This window comes from Alexandromys fortis, unplaced genomic scaffold (genome assembly GCF_014885135.2).
Source record: "Alexandromys fortis isolate MF-2015 unplaced genomic scaffold, M_Fortis_MF-2015_v1.1 scaffold_296, whole genome shotgun sequence".
Classification (NCBI taxonomy): domain Eukaryota; kingdom Metazoa; phylum Chordata; class Mammalia; order Rodentia; family Cricetidae; genus Alexandromys; species Alexandromys fortis.
The window spans coordinates 1,014,562-1,040,144 of NW_026068172.1; the positions used below are offsets into that span (position 1 = coordinate 1,014,562).

Genomic DNA, 25,583 nt, shown 5'->3' on the forward strand with positions numbered 1-25,583 from the left:
TTTAGTGTTTGATTATTATGTGGTGAGGGGACTTTTTTTGATTCAGTCTATTTGGTGTTTTGTAAGCTTTTTGTATTTTTATAGGCATGTCCTTCCTTAGGTTGAGAACATTTTCTTCCATGATTTTGTTGAATATATTTTCTGTGCCTTTGAGCTGGAGTTCTTCTTCTTCTTCAATTTGTATTATTCTAAGGTTTGGTCTTTTCATGGTGTCCCAGATTTCCTGGATATTTTGTGTTAAGAATTCATTGGATTAAGCATTTTCTTAGACTGATGAATCTATTTCTTCTATCATATCATTAACTCCTGAGATTCTCTCAATTGTCTGTTGTATTCTGTTGTTTATGCTTGCATCTGTAGTTTCTGATTGCTTATACAGATTTTCCATTTCCAGGTTTCTCTTTGTTTATGTCTTCTTTATTGCCTCTATTTCAGTTTTCAAGTCTTAAACCATTTCTCTCACCTGTTTGATTGCCTTTTCTTGGCTTTCTTTAAGGGATTTGTTGATTTCTTCTAATTTTTTGTTTGTCTTTTCCTCCACTTCTTTAAGAGAATTGTTCATTTCCTCTTTAAGGGCCTCCATTGGTATGGGAGAATTGTCTGTATTTTGTCAATCATGTATTTTAATAAAACTCTGATTGGCAAGGCAGGAAATAGAGGTGGGCCATGAGAATAGGAGAATGCTGGAAAGGATGAAGCCCATTACTCCCATTCAAGCCCAGACCACCGAGAAGCAAGATGTGAGCTGCCCTGCTGAGAAAGGTACCAAAACATGTGGCTAGCATAGATAAGAACAATGGGTTAATATAAGCTACAAGAGCTAATGGGCCAATCAGTTTTATAACTTATGGAGATCTCTGTGTGATTTTCTTTGGGACTTGCTGGCTGTGGGGTACTTGGCAGGACAGAAATGCTAACAAGCCGGCCCTCATGTTACACTCAATCATCTTTATAAAGTTATTTTTAAAGTCATTTTCTTCTGCTTCATGTGCATTGGGATGTTCAGGTCTTGCTATTATAGAACCACTAGTTTCTGGTGGTGCTGTATTGCTCTTTATATTGTTGAGTGTATTCTTACCCTGTTGTCTACCCAACTCTTCCTCCAATTGGAAGAGGTAGAGCCTGTGTGTCAGGGGAGTCCCTTTTTTGCTAATCGGTGAAGTTGGAGACTGTGGCTGAATTGAAGGTTCCTTCATGTATAGGCAGGGTACAGCCTTTGGTGATCACTCCTCCAGGTGCCTGCTGGCCCTAGGCTCAGATGCTCACTCCTCCAGGTGCAGGCAGAGATGAGGTTGAGGCTCCAGTGGTCAGATAATTTCTGGAAGGCACTGCTGATGCTGCTCCCAGCAGCCTGACCTGGACCTCCCGCTGCGCTGCCAATGCTTCTCTTGGTGGCTTGTTCCATCTGCTGCACTCATAAAACACATTATTACATGTAATTAATATATAGTGATAAAAATGTTATCAAAACTAAACCAAGGGGGCTGGAGAGATGGCTCAGTGGTTAAGAGCATTGCCTGCTCTTCCAAAGGTCCTGAGTTCAATTCCCAGCAACCACATGGTGGCTCACAACCATCTGTAAAGAGGTCTGGCACCCTCTTCTGGCCTTCAGGCATACAGACAGAATATTGTATACATAATAAATAAATAAATATTAAAAAAAACCTAAACCAAGGGGGCAGAGATATGGCTCAGTGGTAAAGATCACTGGCTGCTCTTGCAGGCAACTCCAGTTTCGTCCCTAGCACCCACATAGCAACTCACAATCACCTATAATGCCAGTTCCAAGGGATCCAGCACCCTCTTCTGGACTCCATGGGTACTGCATACACACACACATATACACACACACACACACAGAGAGAGAGAGAGAGTACTATAGAAAACTAAAGATAATCTTAAGCATGTCTCACTTTTCTCACTTTTCCCATAAATTAATTCAACAAGGAGCCCATATGATCGTGGGATTCTTATTTTGTAGGTGCGTTTTTAGTAGCAGGTTCAGTATAATTCATAGATCTGTAATAATTTTTCATTTCCTATTGTAAATGGTTTTGTATTATCTTATATGCTCACTCCTCCTTATTATACCTTTAGTATACATCTGTCTACAGGTCAACAGAATGGCTCCCAGTGTAAACATTCTTGCTGCCAAGCTGGCAACTCATGCTCAATCCCTAAAACACATGGTAGAAGGAAGGAATGCCTCCCAGAGGTGGTCCTCTGACTTCCACACATGATGTGATACACGCACACCCACCCCTCCACACACAAATCAGTAAATGTCAACAGAATTTTTAAATTTTAAGCATGTGTGGCTGAAGAGTGCAACCCAGAGCATGGGATGCTCTAGGCAAGTGTCCTACCACTGAGCGTAGCCCAGCCCCTAGGAGTTAGATTTGTGTGCGTGTGTCCATACTGAAATGAAGGAAAAGACAAAAACCAGCTCTCCTAAGCCTTATTTCCATAAGAAAATGCATAAAGAGTTTTAAGTTCTCGGCTACAATTGGCTTTGAGTCATTGAATGGTTTACCAGAGTGGAAAGTTGAAAATATTTTCCAAAATCTTCCGGGAGGAATTCCAGTCTCAAGGGATACACCTCCCAGAGCTATTAATTTTCCATCTAAACAAAAAACTCAAGAGATAAAAAGAAGGGTCGTGATGCAGTTGCATCCCCAGGGTCCCTGTCTTCAGAGAGCACTTTTAATGGCACCTCAGAGCAAAGCAAGTGATATCAGCAGAGGACTGCTCTCTGAAAAGGTTCTGTCAGGAAGGCATTCTAGAAAAAGTGTGGGCAGGTGTGTATGGACCTGGGCATAGAGGGAGCTGGACGGGGACTTTGGGACTACTGGGTATCTCTGTGAGACTAGAAAGGACATGTTGATGTCCATATTTCATTTCATGATTGGGCCATGTTCAAGGGTATGCAGGCATTTGCGAGGGTAAGAAGATGCATTGACTTCATCCCAGGCTCCCACCAGAGCTTGCAAGCACTCAGTGAGTCTCATTTGATTTGTTTCTGCTTCAGACGTGTGTGTCTGCGCGTGTGTGCAAGCACATGCCAAGGTGCCCACATGGAGGTCAAGGACAACTTGCAAGAATCAGTTCTCTCCTTGGGGTCCCAGGGACTGAACTCAGGCTGTCAGACTGAGCAGTAAGCCCCTTCCCCACAGAGCCATCATTGTGGCTCTTGTTTAGTTTCTTTAATTGCACTCTGTGAGCCAGATGCCATTTTATAAGTCCACCCCTGAGCTTCCACTGAAACCGAGGACTTGGGAAGATGAGCTCTGGACTGCTGCTGTGGAGTCAGACCCAAAGTACCCTGGGGCAAAGGCAAGGCAACCACTGTTGCCTCTACAGACTGCTTTAGGCTGCCAGTAATTTTTATTATTTTTTATGATGTGTGTGTGGTGTGAGGGTTGTGCATGTGAGCTCAGGTGTCCTCAGAGGCCAAAGGCATGGGATCCTCTAGAGCTGTCTGTTTGCTGCCCACTGTGGGTGCTGGCAACTAAACTCGGGTCCTCTGCAAGACTGGCACAAGCTCTTAACCCCTGAGCCATCTCTCCAGCCCCACCAGAATAACATTCAAAACACATTTATGGTTGGCTTTAATTTAAGGACACAGAAACTCCAGCATGGTAGAACCTTCATTCTCCACCTGAATTTCAAAGAACTTAAAGCAATTTTGTGGAGCTAAAGCCATAATTTTAGAGAACTTTATGTGGACCTCAGTATCCAGAGCGCTGGTAGCTCAGTGGGCAGAGTGCTTGCCTAGCGTGCACAAGCGCTGAGTTCAGCCCCAGCACCATATAAATCAGATGGATAGATGCTTGTCCCAGTACTTGGGAGATGGAGGCAGAAAGATCAGGTCCAAAGTCAAGCTTAGCTACACAGTGGTTGTTCAGGGCCAGCCTGGATTACAGGAGAGTCTCAGAAAAGAGAAGTAGGCAAGGTTCCCTTGAATGGTGCTGCCAGGGATGAAGATGTATGAAGATTTTACTGGCACAGAGCCAGCCAAGCCTGGCCCCTCTCCATCTCTCGTCTCAGCATAAGATCTTAAACACACAGCAGAGATGTGGAAAGAAAGATCTCTAAAGTCAGTCCACGAAACCTGTGACAGCCAGGCCCGGTGACACAGCATTGCCATCCCAGCTGCTCAGGGACTGAGGCAGGAGGATTGCTAGGTTAAATAATGCCTGATGCACAGAAAGCGGTTCAACAAGCCTGGGAAAGTTTTGAGATCCTGTTTCAAACAGTAGGGAAAAAAGGGAGGGAGCATCAAGAAGGCTCCAGGGTCACGGGGCTCGCTATGCAGGCCTGTGGCTGTGGTTGGTCCCAGGGCTCCTGTGTTGGAAGGAGAGAGCTGGTCCCAGCAAGTCATAATCTGACCTGTGGGCTGTGGCACACCTTCTCCTGCCGTCATTTATGTGAGAGAGAGGGGAAGGGGAGAAAGAGACAGAGACACGGGGGAGTAGTGATGAGTCCAAAGAGTGCTGTGGGTGTAGCTCACTGGCAGAAACCCTGGACCTGGGCTTGAGGCAGGGACTCTTCTGAGGAACCTGGGGATGTGGGGAGGGGCCATGAGTGAGTAAAGGTGTTTACCTGACAAAACCAACAACCTGAGTTGGATCTCCAGAACCCACATAAATGTGGAAGGTAAGAACTAACTCCAAAAAGTTGTGCTCTGACCTACACACATACTTCAAACAACAAGGAAGTTATAAAAGGAAAGCACTGTCCCAGGCCAGCCTATCACAGGGGTGGGCTTACTGGAGAGAAGCGCTAATTTTCTAAGCAACTTTGAAACACAAAGATGACATCACAAGGGCTGGAGAGATGGCTCAGAAGTTAAGAGCATTTACAGCTCTTTGCAGGGGACCTGAGTTCAATTACCAACACCCACATCAGGCCACCTCACAACTTCCTGTAACTCCAGCTCCAGGGAATCCAATGCCCTCTTCTGGCCTCCAAAGGTACTACACACACACACACACACACACACACACACACACACACACACACCAGCTAAAAAAATAAATCCTATTAAAAAGCAACCTGCAAGAGATTCCAGACCCTGGTGGGGTGCACTTTCCTAGACTAGCAGTGGGGCCACCCAAACATTCCAGGAGACAACAGGAAGTCATTGAGACATCCCCAGCTGGTCTTCACAGGCAGGGACCCAACACCCTGAAGCCAGCAGTGCTGAATTCAAGTCCTGTTCTTGAGTCTAAACTCTCAGAGGTAAACCAGAGCCCACCTACATACTCCTTTCTCAAGACTGAGCCTGGACCACTGTCTGTGACCCTACATTCATCAGCTGGGAGTCTCCAGGACAGATCCAGGTGAGTTCTCCAGGGAAGGGAGCTGGGAGCAGGGACATGGATGGGGAGGCAGTGTCTTATTTAAAGTCACAGCAAACATGGAGGTCAGAGGACAACTTTGGGAGTGGGTTCTGAGGATCTAACTCAGACCCTCAGGCTTGGAGGTGATGCCCTTTACTTCATGAACAATCTCCCCACGGAGAGAAACATTAAACAGAGAGGCTAAAAGCGGTGTTATTGAGGCAGGAGAGCAAGGGTACACCTGCGGAAGTGGGCTCGACTTAGTTCAAGGATCAAACTCAGGTCTTCAGTCTCGGTGGCAAGCACCTTTACCCACTGAGCCATCTTGCCAGCCTGCACCCACCTTAAAAATGTCAGTGGTGCCAGGTTCAGAAATGCCCCAACCCAAACCAACGCATCCTTATTGCGGTTACTTGCTGTGGAGAAAGTCGTTGGTCTTTTTATGGTCTGGGGATGGGATCCCGGGCTTCCAGCATGGTAAGCAAGCCCTCACTCATCTACTGAGCTGCATCCTACCAACTATTTGAATGTTTACATTTCTTTTACGATATAAATAATACTTCAGAACTTGATTCAAGAGTGTAAGCTCCTTCTCCAGGTATGGTGGGTCATACCTGTGACCCCAGCATCCTGGGGGACTGTGGAATGAGTCAAGGTTAACCGGGAGGCACAGCAAGACATAGGGAGGGCAGTTATTGGATCCTCAGTGTTGGTGAGGAAGGGACTTTTTACCGTCATCTAACTTGGGGTAAACTGAATCCTAGGGGGTACATAACCTGCTCAGATCCCAAGAGAGATGGGCTAGCACCAGCTAAGCCCAGGGGCCTTCTCAGCTGAGCTCACAGCGATAGGCAGAACCTCCTTACTGTCTTCCCACATCACTCACTGGCCTTCCAGCGTCTCCTGTGACACCATGTGTTGATCTATCCCTAGTCTCTGGTCCACAGTTTTCTCCTCAAAGCATACACACCATGGAAAGTAGAACTTCTTTTCCCTTTGGGGCTTAGAAACCCTCATCTTCCCCCACATTCCTGGCCCAGAATGGCTCTAAGGACCCTTGACCCACTTTGTGAGTACTGTGTATAGTGAGACCAGGAGCTCTGCACCTCCCAGTGCAAACAGACAGAACCACAGGGTGTGGGAACTCTGAAGCATGGCCAGAGCATGGGGAAGACACTGGGTCTGGTAGCTGGCCACAAAGCAGCAGTCTTGAGTACCGTGATTGACAGCTGAAGTGGGTGCTGTGGGCTGAGACTTGTGATTGACAGTTGAAGAGGATGGGCAGGCTTAGGTGCTTGTGATGGACACTGGCAGTGCATGCAGGATGGACAGAGGAATTGACCATGTGGGAACTTGCAATGGGCAGTGGACTGGGACAAGGGAGAGCTCTGGGATGGAACCACTCACTGTCTCTGGGTCTCTGGCTGCTCTGCAGATTAGAACGTCCCAGGTACAGCGTCTTGTAGTGTGCAGACAGAGATTCACCCACCTGGTACAAGGCAGCTGTCTCCTAGTGTATACAAGGAGAACTGGTTCTGCCCACTCCGACGTGTTTTGGAACCTACTAATCTGTCACACAAAGCCCGGTGCGGGCCCTTCCTGGGGACTGAAGCACCAAGGTTTCCCCTACCACTGCCACCTTTACTTACCACTGGAAAGTAATTTGCTTACCTACCTGCACCCCATCGAACTCTCGGAGTCAACAAACCACGTTAAATGGCCTTTCTGTTACCAGCAGGGAGGGGACAGAACCACAACCCCAAGTCACTCACAGTGGCCAGGAGTCCCCTTCCTCTTTTCTGTAAGGATTTTTGATTGACTGATTGTGTGTGGGTGTGTGTGGGGGGGTACAGTGCCTTCAGAAGCTGAAAGAGGGTATTGCTCTGACCAGACTACAGAATCCCCCCAAAACCAACTAGAAGACAGTCTTCTGTATGTAAAAGCAAAAACAAAGAGCCTTTATTCCTATTCAAGTTCAAACTCAGACTCCCTGTGTCCAAAGTATTGTCACGATCAGAGAATCTCGAGCTCAGTTGGGGTGAGGTTCTTATACCAGAGGTTGGGGTAAGGGATTTTTAAGATTCAGGACCATGATTGGTTGACATTTGTCTAGGGGTGTCCTGGTGAAAAGCAATGGGTGTGTGCTGGCAGGTGATCCTGTCTACAGTGGTTGGAACATTAGGAATTTCCTTTGGATTGTCTGTTCCTGGGTGGTGTCTGGGTGGTCTCAGTTTGTGGTCTTTCTTGGAAAAAGGTGTTGCCTTAGGGTAAACTACGAGACTCAGGGCTCTATTGAGCTTGTCATGGCTGGGTCCTACAGATCCACCTCTTAGGATTCCCTGGAGCTGGAGTTATAGAAATTTGTGAGCCATCCGAGGAGTATATCTACTCTTAATCAATGACCCACTCTCCAACCTACATTCTCTTCACCTTTTAGAGTCCTCTACTTAGGAAAACCCAGAACTTGGATTTGAGTTGGGGATCTTCTTAAAAACAGAAAAAGGCTTGGCAGTGGTGGCACATGCCTTTAATCACAGCACTTGGCAGGCAGATCTCTATGAGTTCAAGGCCAGCCTGGTCTACAAAGTGAGTTTCAGGACAGCCAGGAATGTTACACAGAAAACCCTGTGTGGGTAAAGGCATCGTGACAAGCCTGTGGCAATCTGTGGAAGGAGAGAACGGACTGCTCGACATTGTGCTCAGACCTCCTCACCCACACAGGCAAGGTTGCACACGGATACACAGCATGTACAACACCAATAATAATTATTTCTCTTTTTAAAACTAGAAAGCTCCTTAAGAGAAGAATTAATGCAGACAGGTTGGCATGGGTGTGGGCTTCTCTGCAAAAGCCACAATTGTAGCACAAATAATAAAAACCTAGAGGCAGATATTACGGTTCAACCCAAAAATCAGGAAAGCAAAGCAGCCAAGCCACTAGAGGAAGTCTTACCTCTACCAAGGCTGGGTGACCGCAGACTAAACAGACTAAGCAGACTAAACCTCTCCTCCCATTTTATATTCCCTCTAGTGCTGGGATTAAAGGCGCAAAACTCCCTAGTACTGGGATTAAAGGTGTGAGCCATCACTACCTGGATTTGTTTTCAGCATTGATCTTGTGTAGCCCAGGGTGGCCTTGAATATACAGAGATCCATCTGCCTCTCCAAAATCCTGGGATTAAAGGTGTGTGCCACCACTGCCTGGTCTCTATGGGCTTCGTTTTGCCATTCTGATCCTTAGGTAAGCTTTATTTATTAAAACATAAATAAAATATCACCAAACACAATTCACTAAGAGATATTTCTGCCATTATTCTTAACCATGAAGATTAAGAAAAAAGGGGGAACCTCTCAGAACAGAAATGAGGTGGGGAAGAACTCACAGGAGTCTCAGTTAAGTTCCCAGCATTGGCTGTGTAAGCCAGTTTGGCGGCTCTCAAACACCAACTCAGAGAGTTGCTAGGAAACTTCTCTCCCCCCCCCCCATCACCACCATCTTGATAAGGGAGATGGCTCCAGGCCACCTTGGATGAAACTATAATCTGATAAAACCAGAGGCCACTGGGGTTGCACAGGGAAGTGAGGATGTGTAGATGGAGTTCCTGGTGAGATTCCTGGAAAACTGAGGTTTCCCACAGTCAAAGAAGCAGCTGATAACTGTGTCAAGGTTCTTGCTTCCAGCCAGACTTCTTAGTCAGACTCCTTCCCGCTTCATACATTCCAGTAACTGCCCCTTCTTCCCCATCCTTCCTCAACATTGTACATTGTCCAGGGATTTGATAAGACAGACACCACTGTGGAAGCTCAAGTTTTAATAATAATCCAAGGTTTTAGCTTATTTGATCCTTTTAATATTTAATTGAGAGATAAGGTTGTATATATTAAGACATTCATCTTTCTGATTTACATATGGTCATAGTCATTAAAGCAGTTTAATTAACACATTGTTCTCCTTCTAGGTTGTGCACCAGAGCCCAGAGTGGCTGAGAAAGAATCAGCTAGCCAGCATCTGCAGATTCAGGCCCCTGGTGACCTCTGTTCCATTTACTGCTCTGTTCTCATCGTTGGTTACTTGGTTGGTTGGACAGTAGGAAGATCAGCCAGTTGTTTAGATTGGGGATGTTTTGTGGGTTTGGTTTTTGTTTTTAGGATTTGTTGACTTTATTTCATTTCATCATTTCATGTGTATGAGTGTTTTGCCTACATTTATATCTGTGTGCCTGGTGCCCTCAGAGGCCAGAAGAGAGCACTGGATCTCCTGGGACTGAGGTTACAGATGGTTGTGAGTGTCCTGTGGGTGCTGGGAATAAACCAGGTCCTCTGCAAGAGCAGCCAGCGCTCTAACCACTGTGCCACATTTCCATCTCCATGGAGGCTTTACTGATGTGATTGGCTGGTTAGTAGTTGGTTAATCGGTTGGTTGATTGGTCAGTAGGTTGGTTGATCAGTTGATTGGTTGGTAGGTTGAATTGAGGTTTTGTTGTTCTTATGATTGGTTGATTGCTTGGTTTGGTTTGTCCTCCTGTTGTTAATAGTTGGTTGGTTGCTGTCAGCTGTTGTTCTCTGAGACAGAGTCTCACACTGTAGCCCAGGTGAGCCTCAAACTCATGACTCCTGCCTCAGCTTCCTGAGTACTGAGGTTATATGCATGATCTACTACATTCAACCCAATTTTCTGTTTATTCAGCTGCTCCAGATTCCACATATAAGTGATAGTGGCTGTAATGGTTTAAATAAAATCCCACAGTGAGGGCCACGAGAGGCAGTGAATCTCAGGTAGGGAGCCACATGGTGGGTGAGAGATTGAGAGCAGCAAGTCCCAGGCAGGGAGACATGTGGTGAGTGATAGACAGAGGCACACCGTGCAGAGTGAGGCTGGATCTTTATTTAGTGGATTATGGAAGGGAAAGGGGAGAATGGGATAATGGGGAAGAACAGAGAGAGGCAGAGAGAGAGAGACAGAGAGAGAGACAGAGAGAGAAACAGAGAGAGACAGAGAGAGAAGCAGAGAGAGAGTGGGCGAGGACATGAGCAATAGCAGCAGCTACCTCTTTGGGAGCGAGATGGAAAGAAAGGGCTCAGACTGGATGCAGAAGGAAGATGTGCCTGCCTCAGCAGGTGGGGAGAGGGAGTGGGCGTGGCTCGTCTCTTAAAGGGACAGGATAGATCATTACATTTCCATCTCTTTTTTTAATAATAAAAAAGCAGGAGGTTAGGCACAACAGGTTAAAGGAATTGGGGCGATGGATTTTCAAGACTACTTCCTGCTTATTTGTGGGCATAGTCTTGGGGGGGGACGTGAGAAAGCTGGGAGCTGGTCACATCCTGGCATAGCTGGTCTCTTTGCCCCTGTCTAGTGTTTGTGGTATGGAAATTTCTGGTGTTTCTTACATCTGTTTAAGGTATTGGCAGAAGAAAGGACAAAGTTAAGTTTAGGGGGGAAAATTAGGAACAGGGAATTCAGAGGGGTGTATCTGACCTGTTTAAGGTGGATCCTTCAATTCGGCTCCCTGGAACTCACAAGAATTCTTTGGGACTGTGAAAACAGACAGTAGCATACCTAAATCGGAATGACTGTGACAGACGTTTTTGCATAATGAAAAGTATCTTCAAAACTACGGAAGGCAGCGTGAGAGAGATTTGATAACTTGTACATGAAATCTGTTTGGTGAGGCTGCCCTTTTAAACAACAAAACCTCTCAGCTGTCAAACTGCATCAGAGATCTTTGAGAAGGATAAATTTTTACTTGAGTTACTGATTTAAAACAACAGAGAACTTACTTGGTTGGCACCCAGAGCTACTCCTCGGAGTCCTCCATGGTTGCTGAGGGTCATATTTGCCTTTTGCTGTTTTGCACATGGCCTGCCAGGCTCTAGAAAATCCTGTGAGCTAATCTATAGGAAAAAAAGCCTATCTTGACCTGAGCAGCTAAGCTGTCAATTCCAACGATTCTTTCCACTGTCTGGAAATCTTCAGTTTAGAAGAAAAACAGTTTATCCCAGTGGTCAGCACTTGGCAGTTGAAGTGAATTGTTGATGGACGTTGTTCTGTTCCCATCTGCCTTCTGTCTTCTTTGGAGGAAGTAGAGTGCTGCTGCTAGGAGCCAACCTGTCTCTTTTTGTTATGGAAAGTTTTTTAATATTTAAATATTTAAATGGCATATTCCCCAGATCGCTGAGCAGTTAAGGACTGTTTACTGGGTATAGATAAGTTATAGAATCTGTCTGGAGAGCTGGGTCTGAGCTTGACTATACTGGCTCTCAACTTAACAGGTGATATTTACACTTGTAAAAAGACAGAAAGAAGTAAAAACTGCTTGCCATAGAAAGTAAATGCCAGAACTGACAATAGTAGAGAACAGCTTAATATATTTTAAATCAGGGTTGAATTACATATATAGTATTTTTTTGTAAGAGACTTGAAAGTACATTCCAATTTAAAACTTACTGCTTTGTAGTCTGGAATGAGATACAATGAACAGACAATTATAACATTTAACAGAAAATACATATGTACATAGGTACATTTAAGTTACATGTGTGTACACACATACAGAGTGACAGGAATTGGGTGAAGTGGATGCTCTTGGTGGGCCCTACCAAAGGCATGCGGCTGCACAAAACACACAGGTAACAGAGTCAACACCAGGGAACCAGACATGGAATACCTCAATAAAGATGGCTGAACTTGGTCACCTGATCAGGCTCTCAATTAAGATGGTGGTGAAGTGACCTGACCTCAGTTAAGATGGTGCTAAGGTCACCTGACTTCAGTCAAAGTGGCAGTGGTCACATGTTGTATGGAAGAGAGACCCAGAGGTGTGATCCACCCTGTTGCTGAGCCACCATGCCACAAGCAGCAGCAGAGAGCAAAGGCTGGAATTGAAAACAGCTGCCTTGTGAATCCGACCAATCTTGGCAGTAGCAGTGGCAGGAACAGTTTGGGAAAAGTGGAGCTGGTGGGACACTGGTGGAGCATAGTTTGAGGGTTTATACCATAGCTGAAAATGTAAAAACTCATGAAAAATACCACATGTCCCATAGAAGAGTATCCTCTCTCTATAGACAGGGTGTGAAATGGCGGCGAACACCGCAGGGTCTGTAGGAGAGCGTCTTCTCTCTACAGGTGCAATGTTAAAGCCTGACTGGCTCCGGTCTGGGCAACTTGGAAGCCAAAGAAGCTAGGGGCCGCTCTGAGCAGTCTCTCACAGCGGGGATGACTTACAAGTGGTCAAAAAGAAAAGAACAGAAAAGAAAGGAGACAAAAAAGTCTGAAGGACCCTGGCTCCCCCAAATCAAATTCACTCTGTAGGCATACCATACAGAGTGAGGTTGGATATTTATTTAGTGTGTTATTGAAAGGAAAGGGGAGAAGAGGAGAAGGAGGAAGAGCAGAGAGCGACAGAGAAAGAGAGACAGACAAACAGACAGACAGAGAACCAGAGTTGGGGGGGGGAGAGGAGCCATGGCAGCAGCTACTTCTTTGGGAGAGAGATAGAAAGGAAGAGCTCAAACTGGAAGCAGAAGGAAGATCCATCTGCCTCAGCGGTGACCAGTGGAGGGAGTAGACAGTGTTTGTCTCTTAAAGGAACAGGACAGATCATTACAGTGGCATTAATTGCCTTTTTGTGCCTATGTTATAGCACTTAACAACACATTCTCAAGGTCAATCCACACCGTTCCAAATGGCGGGGTGTCCTTTCTGTGACTGAATAATATTTCATTATAAATGTACATCCTATGCATGCAATTTCCTTTTGTTCCTCATGTGTCTGTGGACACTTAGTTCTTTCTGTCAGTTCCTTTGCCTGTGATACAATGATCTTGGGAGTTCATATATGTCTTCCACACACTGATTTTGTTTTCTTTGGATATTCCACCACTACCAGAGCTCCGAGATTCCAAGGTGACTCTACGTATTGTTATGTGAGGAAGTTCCAGATATAACTGCACATATGGCAGACAGGCCCTGCTACCCTTGATTTTATTGGATAAATCCTGAGGGCACAGCTAGGTCACACAGGAGTTCTAGCTCTAGTTCAAGACCCCCAGACTGGTTGCTATGGTGGCTGTGCTGGTTTGGACCCCATAGTGGGTCTTCTCCTTGTCACTAGCATCTGTTGTTTTCTTGGTTAGAGCCACTCTCTCTAGGGTGAGTCTCCATGTTACTTTTTTGATTTCAGTTTGGAGTCAAAGTCTCACATGGCTGAGACTGGTTTTGAACTCAGCCTCCATCTGCTGAGTGCTGAGATGACAAGCATTGTGTGAAATTATTACTGGGGACATGAACAAATAGTTTCCTGTTACTCCAGATAGGAAACTCACAACAGGACAAATTGCAGCCAACTTGTCCACCGAAGTCCAACTTGTTGGACCACAAGTTTTATTGAGGTTCCCTACATGAGCAGAAATGATTCACAGACAGCTGCATCACCAAAGCCCACCCCAGCATGTGTGACAGCTCACAAAGCCAGGGGCCTGGAGTGTACTGCACAGCCTGCAGGCAGCCTGACAGGTTGGAGAGAGTCCTTCTAGGTGCCTCAGATGGGCTGAACCTCTTCCATGAGCTCAGCTGGTCTCTGTTTCTCAACAGGTCTAATACCTTATGCCCACTTGAGGAAGGAGGGGTCTAGTCAACCTTGTTGCTTTGGAGGACTTCCTGAAGTTTGAGTTTGTTTACTTCCTGTGCTTGACTAAGGGTTCCCCTAGGGGCCAGGAAGTTCTCATCTCAGAGAAACCTTCCACAGGGTGCCCATCTTGCTGTGCCTCCACACCCACTTCTCAATGGACTTTTCGATATGTATTTTTCTGAGAGGCTCAATACTATTCTCAGGGATGTACAGATCTCTTGTCTTCTTCTGAGAACTAACTGTTCAACCCTCGCCCGTGTGCACTGGCTGCTTTGTTTCCTTGTTTGATTTGCCAGGCAAATGCTGGCAAAGACTTCCCATGCCATGGGCCACTTATTCCCACTGCAGGTCTGTTTCATTCCCTCTGCTGTATAAGTACTTTCCAAATTGACGAATCTCATTTGTTGTATTTATGGAAGAAGACAGTGGATATTTATTTATTTATTTATTTATTTATTTATTTATTTATTGTTTTCTTGTTCTTATCTCCCCAAAGGGGCTCTGGGCCTTCCAGATCATCTCTGTCTTTTTCACCCCCAGGTTTCTTTTATGTTTTAGATTTATTTTTCATGTGTATGTGGGTGTATCTGTTTGTGGGTATGTGTACACATGTGCAGTGCTCCAAGAGGCCAGAAGAAGGCACTGGGTCCCCTGTAACTGGAGTTGCAGGCAGTTTGAAGTCACCATGTGGGTGCTGGGAACCTAACTCCAGTCTCTGACAAGAACAGCAAGCACTCTAGACCAGAGAATTATATCTCCTGCCCTGACCCCAGGTTTCCAGGCCTCCTTCAGTGGCTAAGACATTGTAAGAGTAAATAACTGTTACCAAGAGACTGAATGATTTGAAGTCTTAGTATATATAACAATAGCACAGAGGGGAAGAAATCTGAAACATTTCTAATTTTTTATATACCTTAAATCACATTCTTATGCCTTTACATTATACATTTAGATACCTTAAATTACTTTCTTTTTTTAAAGATGTATTTATTTATTAAGTATAGTGTTCTGCCTGCATGTATGCTTGCAGGCCAGAGGAGAGCACCAGATCTGTGACCTGGGATGTGTTTGCTGGGAATTGAACCCAGGATGTCTGGAAGAGCAGCCAATGCTCTTAACATCTGAGCCACCTCTCCAGCCCTTAAATTACTTAGACCCTTACAATTTACATAAATTTTAAGCCTTTTCTTTCCATTCAGTCATTTACCATGAGAGACAAGTGGTTGATTGTTGACAGAGGTTTCTGTCCTACCCAGTCCTGCAGCCATTCAGTCCCAAAGAAACACACAGAGGCCTACATTAATATAAACTGGTTGGCCTATTAGCTCAGGCTTTCTTATTAACTAACTCTTACATCTTACATTAACCCATAATTCTATTAGCTCAGGCTTTCTTATTAACTAACTCTTACATCTTATATTAACCCATAATTCTATTAGCTCAGGCTTTCTTATTAACTAACTCTTACATCTTACATTAACCCATAATTCTATTAGCTCAGGCTTTCTTACTAACTAATTCTTACATCTTATATTAACCCACAATTCTATTAGCTCAGGGTTTCTTATTAACTAACTCTTATATCTTACATTAACCCATAAATCTCTCTGTGTTAGCCACGTGGCTTGGTACTTTTATCAGTGACACAGTGTCATCTTGCTTTCTCTGTGTTTGGGTGATGACTGCAGACTGAGCATTTCCTCTTTCCAGAATTCTCCTCTTCTGGTAGCCCTGCCTACACTTCCTGCCTTGTTGCTGGCCAACCAGTATTTTATTAAACCAATACAAGTGATCAATCTTTACAGGGTACAAGACCATTGTCCCATGACAGTTGATTACTGAGAGTAATCACTTCAAAACAAATACTTCTAAAAAGAAAAGGAATAAAAAAAATCTATGTTGAGTCATGTTATGATGGCACACACCTTCAATCTTAGCACTTGGAACTCAGAGGCAGGTGGATCTCTGTGTGTTCAAGGCCAGCCAAGTCCACAGAGCAAATTTCAGGACAGACAGGGCCACACAGAGAAACCCTGTCTCAAAAAATTATAAAAAGAAAGAGAGGGGGAAAAGGGGGAGAGAGGAAGAAAGGAAGGAAGGAAGGAAGGAAGGAAGGAAAGGAAAGAAACCCAAACACAGACCTAATATTTCTTGGGGGATCAAACATAAGTATAGAGGACTCAGACAGCAGCGTTTCCGGAAGCCTCACCCACACTGGGTGGCACCTCTCTGGAGTTGTCATTGATGTCATGTCCTGTCACTGTCAGCGTCTGTCCCGCCCCATCATGTGTGTCTTGCCTCCCCACCCACGGCCAGCGCTAACACTTCACTGCTTCTAAAACTGCGATGGAGCCTTTTCAGTCTTGGCTGCACTTCCTGGGCTTGGGAGTCTTCAGTGGGAATGTTTAAATTGGGAAGAAATAGCTGCATGGCAGAACGGCTTGGGAAAGGGTAATCAAAAGGCAATGGTAAGAAGCCAATGCATTCAATGACTTGAAGTTGAAAGTTCAAATAGAACAAGACAAAAGAGACAGAAGTGGAGAGTGGACAGCAGTTAAGCAAAGGAAATGCGACCAGAGGCTTTGGTGGGGGATACCCACCTTGACAAAGGTGTGAAGTCCTAAGACAGCTTGCAGGAGCCGGTTCTCTCCTGCCACCATGTTGTTTCTCAGGGCTTGAACTCAAACTTGTCACCAAGCATCTCCACCCTCTGACCCATCTCACTAGGTCTTTGCCAAAAGTTATTATTATTATAGTCAATTTATTCATTTTATATTGTGTGTGTGTGTGTGTGTGTGTGTGTGTATGTGTGTGTGCTCTCAGAGACCAGAGGTGTCTGATCCCCTGGTGCTGGAGATACAAGGGATTGGGAACCACCTGGTGTGGGTTCCAGGAACCAAACTCGGGTCTTCTGGTAGACCAGCACATACCCTTAACAGAGCCATCTCTCTAGCCCTAAGCCAGAGGTCTCTGATAAAGCTTAGAAAAACTGTGTTAGACAAAAACAAGACAGAGAGGCTGGAGGGATCCAGGGTAAAGGCATGGTGATCTGGGTGTCATGTGGTCTGCAGGAAGACCCTTACGTCCACGGGTCTCACCTCCTGTGGACACATGGCAAAGCAGGTGTCTGTCCTGTGCTCCAAAGGCCAGCATGCCTGTGTTTCTGGGTGTGTCCCCACCAACCATAACAGGTGCATCTTCAACACAGACGTGTTCAGTGCTGGAGGTGAGAAGTATAAACACCACTGCCAGGTGCTCTGAGATCGAGGGGAAGGGAGGCTGCTGGATGTGTGGCCATGCGTTTATACACTAAACATAATGCATCTGCCCTGAGCTAACTGTGGGCTGGGAGAGGACTCTGTTATAAAATGTTCGATATACAAACATGAGGACTGAATTCAGCCCCTGAGATATGAATTGTGAGAAAGAACTGACTCCTCCAAGTTGCTCTCTGGCTACTACGTGTGTATGTATGCATAACCAGGGAGGAGGAGAGGGAGAGGGAGACGGAGAAGGAGTAGGATAGAGAGAAAAAAACAGACATGGCAGCAGAAGTTTATAATCCCACCTCTGGGGAGACAAAACCAGGCTCGTTCCCTGACTTGCTGACATGCTAGACTGCTTGGGGAGCTCCAAGTGGGGAAAGACCTCATATCAAAAACCAAAATGGAGAATACAGCCCCTGAGAAACAACACCCCATATTGACATCTAGCCTACACACACACACACACACACACACACACACACACACTATGCACACATATACATGCATACACACACATACACATACACACAACAGAAACTTAATAAGCAGGCTGATACTGTATCTCCTCTATCACTGGGAACACTTAGTCCAACCTGCAGACTCTCTGTCTCTCTTGAACCATCCCAAATATTCCATTTCCGGCTGTTATTGATTTTCAGATCTTCTCTCTGACAACGGTATGGAAATGAGCCTCTCTTCACGGGCCCAGACATGTCTTGATCTACCTATGTCATCTTGGGCAAGGTCTCCCTACGTCGAATCTTGACCTCTTCAAAATCCCACGCATGATTCAGCCCCAGGGGTCTGGTGAGCTGTGTCCTCTGATCTCCCACTGTGGAGCTGTCTTGTGCACTTTAGCTTAGTGACGGACTTCAGTTGTAAATATTGTTACGTTGTGCTTGCTTGAGAGGTACCGTGATGGTATCTTTCAGATACCAGGGTGGAATTCTCTGTGTTCTGTCACAAGTGGATTCTAGGCAGAGGCTCTACTTCTGAGCCACACCCCCAGCTCCTCACTGGGGGATTCTAGGCAGGGGCTCCATCCCTGAGCCACACACCCAGCCCCTAACTTGAGCTGAACCTGAATTTATTCATAAATTTTCATCCCCTTCCTAGTGAGACTCCAGTGGGGGAGGGGGAGGGCCTCCACCGAACAGTTGCAGTATGATGTAAAATTATCCCACTGGGACCCTTTACCAAATCACCTGCACTTCCCTAGACAGTGATGCACTCTGGGAGGATGGGGGCATCAAATGTGTCAACAACCTCAGATTTTACACTCGTGGGGCTCTTCAGTCACACAGGACCTCATCTCATCCTCTTCTTCCTCGTGGCCACCATGTTCACCACAGGACTGCTAGGCAACACCATACTGATTTTCCTGATCGCCACAGACTCCAGACTCCACATACCCATGTACTTCCTGCTCAGCCAGCTCTCACTTCTGGATATTGGCTTCCCACTGGTCACCATCCCCAAGATGGTGGCTGACTTCCTGCAGGAAAGAAACGCCATAACCTTCGGGGGATGCGCCACCCAGATGTTCTTCCTCATGCTCATGGGTGTCTCTGAGGGCGTCCTTCTTTCCTTCATGTCTTATGACCGCTACGTGGCTGTGTGCCACCCCCTGCATTACCAGGTGCTCATGCGAGGCCAGGTGTGTCTGGTGATGGTGGGCGCATCCTGGTTCTCAGGTGAGCTTGTGGCCTCCACCCTGACCTCCATCACCCTGAGGTTCCCCTACTGTGCCTCACACACGGTGGATCACTTCTTCTGTGAGCTTCCAGCTCTCCTCAAGCTGTCATGCGCAGACACATCCGCCTATGAGTTGGCACTATCCATCTCCGGGGTGCTGATCTTACTGTTGCCCCTGTCTCTCGTCTTTACCTCCTACGGCCATGTTCTGGGGGCTGTGCTGCGCATGCACTCAGCCGAAGCTAGACACAAGGCTTTCACCACATGCTCGTCACACATGGCTGTAGTGGGTCTATTTTACGGGGCAGCCGTGTTCATGTACATGGTCCCGGGCAGCTACCACAGCCCACAACAGGACAACATGGTATCCCTCTTCTACAGCCTCATCACACCCACCCTCAACCCCCTCATCTACAGCCTGAGGAACAGAGAAGTCCGAATGGCCTTCGTCAAGGCCATGGGCAGAGCAGACTTCAGGGTGAAGCAGTGACGTTCTGGGGTGCTGGTTTTCCCAGGAGTCCTTCTGTAAGGCTGGATACATGCGTGGTTTACTGCAACTGGCCAGCTGCCTCCTCCAGGGTGCACTTCTCCCTTCTGTGTGAAAACTAGAAGTTACACTCCAGCTCGGGGTGCATGCCTGTCATCCCTGCACTCCCATACAAGGGCGCCAAGGCAGTTGTACCCCAGCTCGGGGTGCATGCCTGTCATCCCTGCACTAGTACAGGGGCGCCAAGGCAGTTGTACCCCTGCTCAGGTGCATGCCTCTCATCCCTGTACTCCCGTATAGGGGCGCCAAGGCAGTTACACTCCAGCTCGGGTGCATGCCTGTCATCCCTGCGCTCCCGTACAAGGGCGCCAAAGCAGTTGTACCCCAGCTCAGGTGCATGCCTGTCATCCCTGCACTAGTACAGGGGCGCCAAGGCAGTTGTTCTTCAGCTCGGGGTGCATGCATGTCATCCCTGCACTGGTACAGGGGCGCTAAGACAGGAAGGGCACCTCAAGTTTCTGCCATCATGGGACACATAGCAAGAAGCTGCCTCAAAAAATACATTTAGTCAGGCAGTGGGGGCACATACCTTTAATTTCAGCACTCAGAAAACAAAGGCAGGTGGATCTCTGTGAGTTCAAGGCCAGCCTGGTCTACAGAGTGAGTTCCAGAACAACCAGGACTACCCTGAGAAATCCTCTCTCAAAAAAAAAATGATAATAATAGTAATAATAATGCATGAAGGGGAAAGCGGGTGAGTTGGCCGTTTGGAGCACCTGCTGGTCCTGTCAGGACCTGTGTTGGGTTCCCAGCACCCACTTCACACACACAGCCATCTGTAACACCAGCTCCAGGAGATCTAATTCTCCTCCGGCCTCCTTGGGCAGATATAGCACACAGATATGGCACATAGACACATAATAAATGTTTTGTAAATTATTTAAGTAGGAGCGCAGGTGTATTAGGCTGTGCATGGTGAAACACTGTTGTGAGGAGCAGCGGGCTGGTCTGGATATTGCCTCCACCTCTCTCCAATTTCAAAATGGAGGACGTACCATTTTTTTTTGCTAGCTCTGGGGTCACCAGGTAGGAGCCTCACTCAGCACTTTAACTCTGAGACTGAGTGTGCGGCACAGAAACTCTTTTCATCCAAGTCACAGCCAAATCTGACAGGCAGAGCACTGCGCAGCACGGAAACACCTCTCTGTATGGCGGCAGGAATCCGCCATGCTCTTCCGCCTGCCTAAGCCTGATGCAGGCGGGGAGCGCTGAGCCATTGACATGGTCTCAGAGTTCTTTCTTTCCCATCCTGAGTGGGAACACAAACATCCAGTCCCTTAAAGGCCATTGATATGCTTTAAAGCCGGAGTCCTTGCTGGCGGCACAGCCCAGGAAGCTGCATTTTAAAACCGCAGCTTTTTTCCTGTTATGGCTACTGAGTCAGAGAAATTTCTCTACAGCACACCCTAGCAAACAGCAAAAAGCTGTGTTAAGCTCTCTCAGGTTTTACATGGAGTTTGTTACCACGTTGGGCACCACTCTGTAGTGAAAGGAAGCAGCGGGCTGTGGCTGGTTCCCACACGGCTAGCTTTACCGGAAATAATTACATGGAAACTGTATTCTTTTAAATACTGCCTGGCCCGTTATCTGTAGCCTCTTATTGGCTAATTCTCACATCTTGATTAACCCATTTCTATTAATCAGTGTAGCACCATGAGGTGGTGGCCTACCTGGAAGGATCTTAACCTGCGTCCATCTTGGAGAGGAGAGCTATAGCATCTGCCTCACTTCCCTTCTTCCCAGCATTTTGTTCTGTCTACTCCACCCGCCTATGTTCCGATCTATCAGGTCAAGCAGTTTCTTTATTAATTAACCAATGAAAGCAACAGATAGACAGATGACCCTCCTCCATCAAAACACCTGTCACCCCAGCACTGGAGAGTTTGAGGCAGGAGGATTGAGATTTCACAGTCAGCCTGAAGAAATGGCTGCAGCCCTGAAGTACTTGCCACATAAGCAGAATGATGTGAGTTCAGATCCCCAGAGCCCACACAAATGCTGGGTGGTTGTGATAGCCCACCTCTAATCCAGCCTCCAAAGGCAGAGATGAGATTCCCCAGAGCAAGCTGGCTAGACAGACTAGCCACATCGGTGATCTAGAATAAGGTGGAGGAGTGGAAGAGGAATCCTAACATCACCCCAGGCCTCCACATGTGCACACACACATACATACATGCAAAGATGCATACACACATACATGCCACACATGAAAAATAATGGTAAATACAAATTAAAAAGCCGCTGGGCAGTGGTGGCGCACGCCTTTAATCCCAGCACTCGGGAGGCAGAGGCAGGTAGATCTCTGTGAGTTCGAGGCCAGCCTGGTCGACAGGCTCCAAATTTACAGAGAAACCAGGTCTCAAAAAAACCAACCAAACAAACAAAAAAATAAATAAATTAAAAAGCCATCCAAGGTTATTCTCTGGTACATATTGAGTTGAGGCAAACCTGGACTATTCCAGAAAAGAACCATTAACAGATGTGGCCCTTCAACCTTGTATTCACAGAACCACAGAGCAAAATAAACCTCTTTTCCTTATAACTTATCAGTCTACAGCACTGTGTTATAGCCACAGAAAGTGAACAGCGACAGCTCTAATAGTCAACCTGTCTCACCCATGACTAACATTTCTACAGTTGGGCAGGGATTGTTGTCTGGTGATTTCCTCCAAACTCCCAGAGGAAGGATGAAGGTTCGTATTATATATGAAGGAAATAAACAAAACTTACAAGTCTCAGGAAACTCATCAAATTTACAGGATTTGCAAGGCCCCTCCTCGAGGCTATGAAGCAGTAAGAACTTCTAGGGTGGGGACGATGAGATGAAGCTGTCTGCAAGTGGCACAGCTTTTGTGATTCGACCACCATCCTGGGGTGAACTTTGGGAGCTCCCTTGAGTCACCCATTCTCTCTAGGTGACCCCAATAAACGCATTGGTGCCCTGAACTAGATTGGGTAGAGTGATTTCTTTGGTCTGCGATCAGTGTCTATCAAGAGGGAACAAACCTTTCTCTCTTCATTTCTCTCTAGGAAAGTCACAGGGCATGGTGCACATGCCTTTGATCCCAGCAATCTCCAGAGAAAGAAGCAGGTGTGTACCTGTGAGTTTGAGGCCAGCCCTGTCTACTTAGTGAGTTCCAGGCCAGCGAGGTCTACACAGTGAAATCCTGTCACCAAGAAGGAGGAGGAGAAGGAAGAAAAAAGAGAAGGAAGAAGAAAAAAGAGGAGATGGAAAAAGAAAAGAAGAAGCAGGAGGAGGGGGAGGAGAAGGAGGAGAAGGAGAAAAAGGAAAGAAGTCATCGCAGGCCAGGACTCCTGGATCCAACGTCTAAAATCCACAAAGAACAGCCAACAAGACTGTGAAACTTCCAGCCTCTGCTGACCTTGGCAGTAATTTTGCTTAGGTAAGATTTTACCTTAGTAAAAGACAGTCACTCAGGGTAACCTTCACTAGCCAGGCCACATACGAATTACTCTGCTGTTTTGATAGTGATCGAGCTGAGTGGGGGAATGAGAACTCATCAGGGCTATCAGCTCTGTCACTAATTGATGCTGCCATTTGTTTCTTTGTTTGTTTTTCAAGTCAGGGTTTCTGTGTAGCCCTAGGTGTCCTGGAAACCACTCTGTAGGCCAGGCTGGCCTCTCCTTCCTGAGTGCTGGGATATAGACATGCGCCACCACTACCTAGTGATGCTGCCATTTTTAAGCTTCTGTTATCACTCACAGGAGACCCAAGGCTTAAGTAAGATTGCTCAACTCAGGATTTCAAGTGAAAGTGTCTGTACTGCTATTAGTGGCTTACAGAGGCTTGATTTGTGAGCCACAGCCCAGTCACTCACTGGGGGTTCTAGGCAGGGGCTCTACCCCTGAGCTATATTCCCACTTCTCCTGTTTCTTTTTCTTTTGGAACAAGGCCTATCCTTGAATTCACTCTGTTTTGTGATTCTTCTGCCTCAGCCTCCCAGAAAACTGTGATAACATGTCTGCATCACCATGCCTACAAAAGGTCAGAGTGTCTTGACCGTCAGTGGTGGAGTGTTTGTACACATTAGCAAATCTTAACAGTCAGACTAAATAGGTTTGTTTTTAAATTACTTATTTATTACTAGTAATGTATTTAGCTATTGTGCCTGTGGTCAGAGAACAACGTTCGGCAGTCAGGTGTTCTGCCATGTTGATCCCAGGGATCAAAATCAAGTCAGCCTTGATGGCCAGCCTCTGCCCAGCATGTCCCCTCACCAGCCCTAAATTTGTTCTTACGTCCTCAGTGTCCTCAAAGATGAGCATCCACAAGACACACGGTGTCCTGGTCACTTTGCTCAGCTTGACCCTAGCTAGAGTTATCTGAGAAGAGGGAACCACAGCTGAGAAAATGCCTCTGGATGAGCTTGTGGGCAAGCCTGAGGCACATTTTCTTGATTGATGTGTAGGGACAACGTCAGTCCTGGGCTGGTGGTCCTGAGTTCTATAAGAAAGCAGACTGAGCAAGCCATGGGGAACAAAGCAGTAAGCAGCACCCTCCATGGTCTCTGCTTCAGCTCCTGCCTCCAGATTCCTGCCTTGCTTGAGTGAGTTTCTGCCTTGGCTTCCTTCAATGGTCTGTGATTCAGGATGTGTAGTGATAAGAGCGGCGGGGCTGTGTCCCCGGCACCCGGCCGCCCACATGGCTATCTTATGCCCGAAATAATTACACGGAAACTGTATTCTTTTAAACACTGCCTGGCCTGTTATCTGTAGCCTCTTATTGGCTAGCTCTTACATATTAATCTAACCCATTTCTAATAATCTGTGTAGCCCACGAGGTGGCTTTCCAGAGAAGATCTTAACCTGCGTCTGTCTGGAGTGGAAGAATCATGGAGACTCCATGACTCAGCTTCTTTCTCCCAGCATCCTGTTCTGTTTACTCCACCCACCTAAGGGTGGGCCTATCAAATGGGCTAAGGCAGTTTCTTTATTAATAAGAAATCACTCCCACATCAAGGATGTGTAACCAAACAAATCCTGTCCTCACCAAGATCCTTTTGGTCATGGTGGGTTTTTTTCTTGGGGATGGAGGGTGTTCAAGGCAGTGTTTCTCTGTATAACAGCCCTAGCTGTCCTGGAACTAGCTCTGTAGACCAGGCTGGCCTCAAACTCACAGAGATCGACCTGCCTCTGCCTCCTGAGTGCTGGGATTAAAGGTGTGCACCACTACTGCCCAGCCTTTGTCATGGTGGAAAGCAAACTAAGTCCCAGCACCCTCATAGCAGCTCCCAGCTGCCTGTAACTCCACCTCTAGGAGATCTACACCCTCACACAGACTAAACATCAATGCACATAAAAATAAATAAATCATTTAAAAAGGGGGGGGCTGGAGAGATGGCTCAGAGGTTAAGAATACTGGCTGTTCTTCCAGAAACCCCGAGTTCAATTTCCAGCAACTACATAGTGGTTCACAACCATCTATAATGTGATCTGGTGCCCTCTTCTGACATGCAGGCAGAACACTATACACACTAAATAAATAAACAAATCTTTTTTAAAAGAAAGCAAACTAAGGCACATAGCAACTAGATGGACCCAACCAGACAGAAAAAGAGGACATTAACTCTGGACATTGAGACTGGAAGTGATGGTTCTCATCGTCTATCCAAGCCTTGAGGAGGCAGGAGGCAGGAGTACGGAGAGTCCTCAGCCATTCTGACCTGCATATCTAGATCCTATCAACATCAGAATAAAACCCAAAAGTATAATCAAGCAACACTGTCCCACGACCAAGGAACCTAAGGCAGGAGAATAGTCCTGCCCAGCCAGCAGGGTTACTTAGTGAGATGTACACACTGACCGTCTGCCTTGAGCCACGACTCCGCAAAATCTCAAGGAATGCGGAAGGAGTTGTAGCTGTGTGTGTGGTTCAGGAGAAAAGTGCTTGTCTGGCTTGTGATGGGTCCTGGGTTCATCCTCTACTCATGAAAAGGGGAGGAGGAGCTGGGAGGAGAGAGGAGAGAAGATGGAGGAAGGAGAGAGAACGGAAGAAGGAAAGAAGGAAAGAAGAAGGGAGGGAAGAGGGGGGGACCAGGAAGCAGGAGCTGTGGTTGAAGCATCTGTGCTCTGTACCGTGCTT

The 25,583-nt window shown here is 46.5% G+C and overlaps 1 protein-coding gene across 1 annotated transcript; it reads left to right on the top strand.

Annotated features, from left to right (window-relative positions):
• Positions 1-9,194: 9,194 nt before the first annotated feature.
• On the top strand, positions 9,195-24,305 carry LOC126492227 (olfactory receptor 2Z1-like). Its single transcript, XM_050128458.1, has one exon. The coding sequence runs from the start codon at positions 18,464-18,466 to the stop codon at positions 19,421-19,423; it is 960 nt and encodes a 319-aa protein (XP_049984415.1). The 5' UTR covers positions 9,195-18,463; the 3' UTR covers positions 19,424-24,305.
• Positions 24,306-25,583: the final 1,278 nt, after the last annotated feature.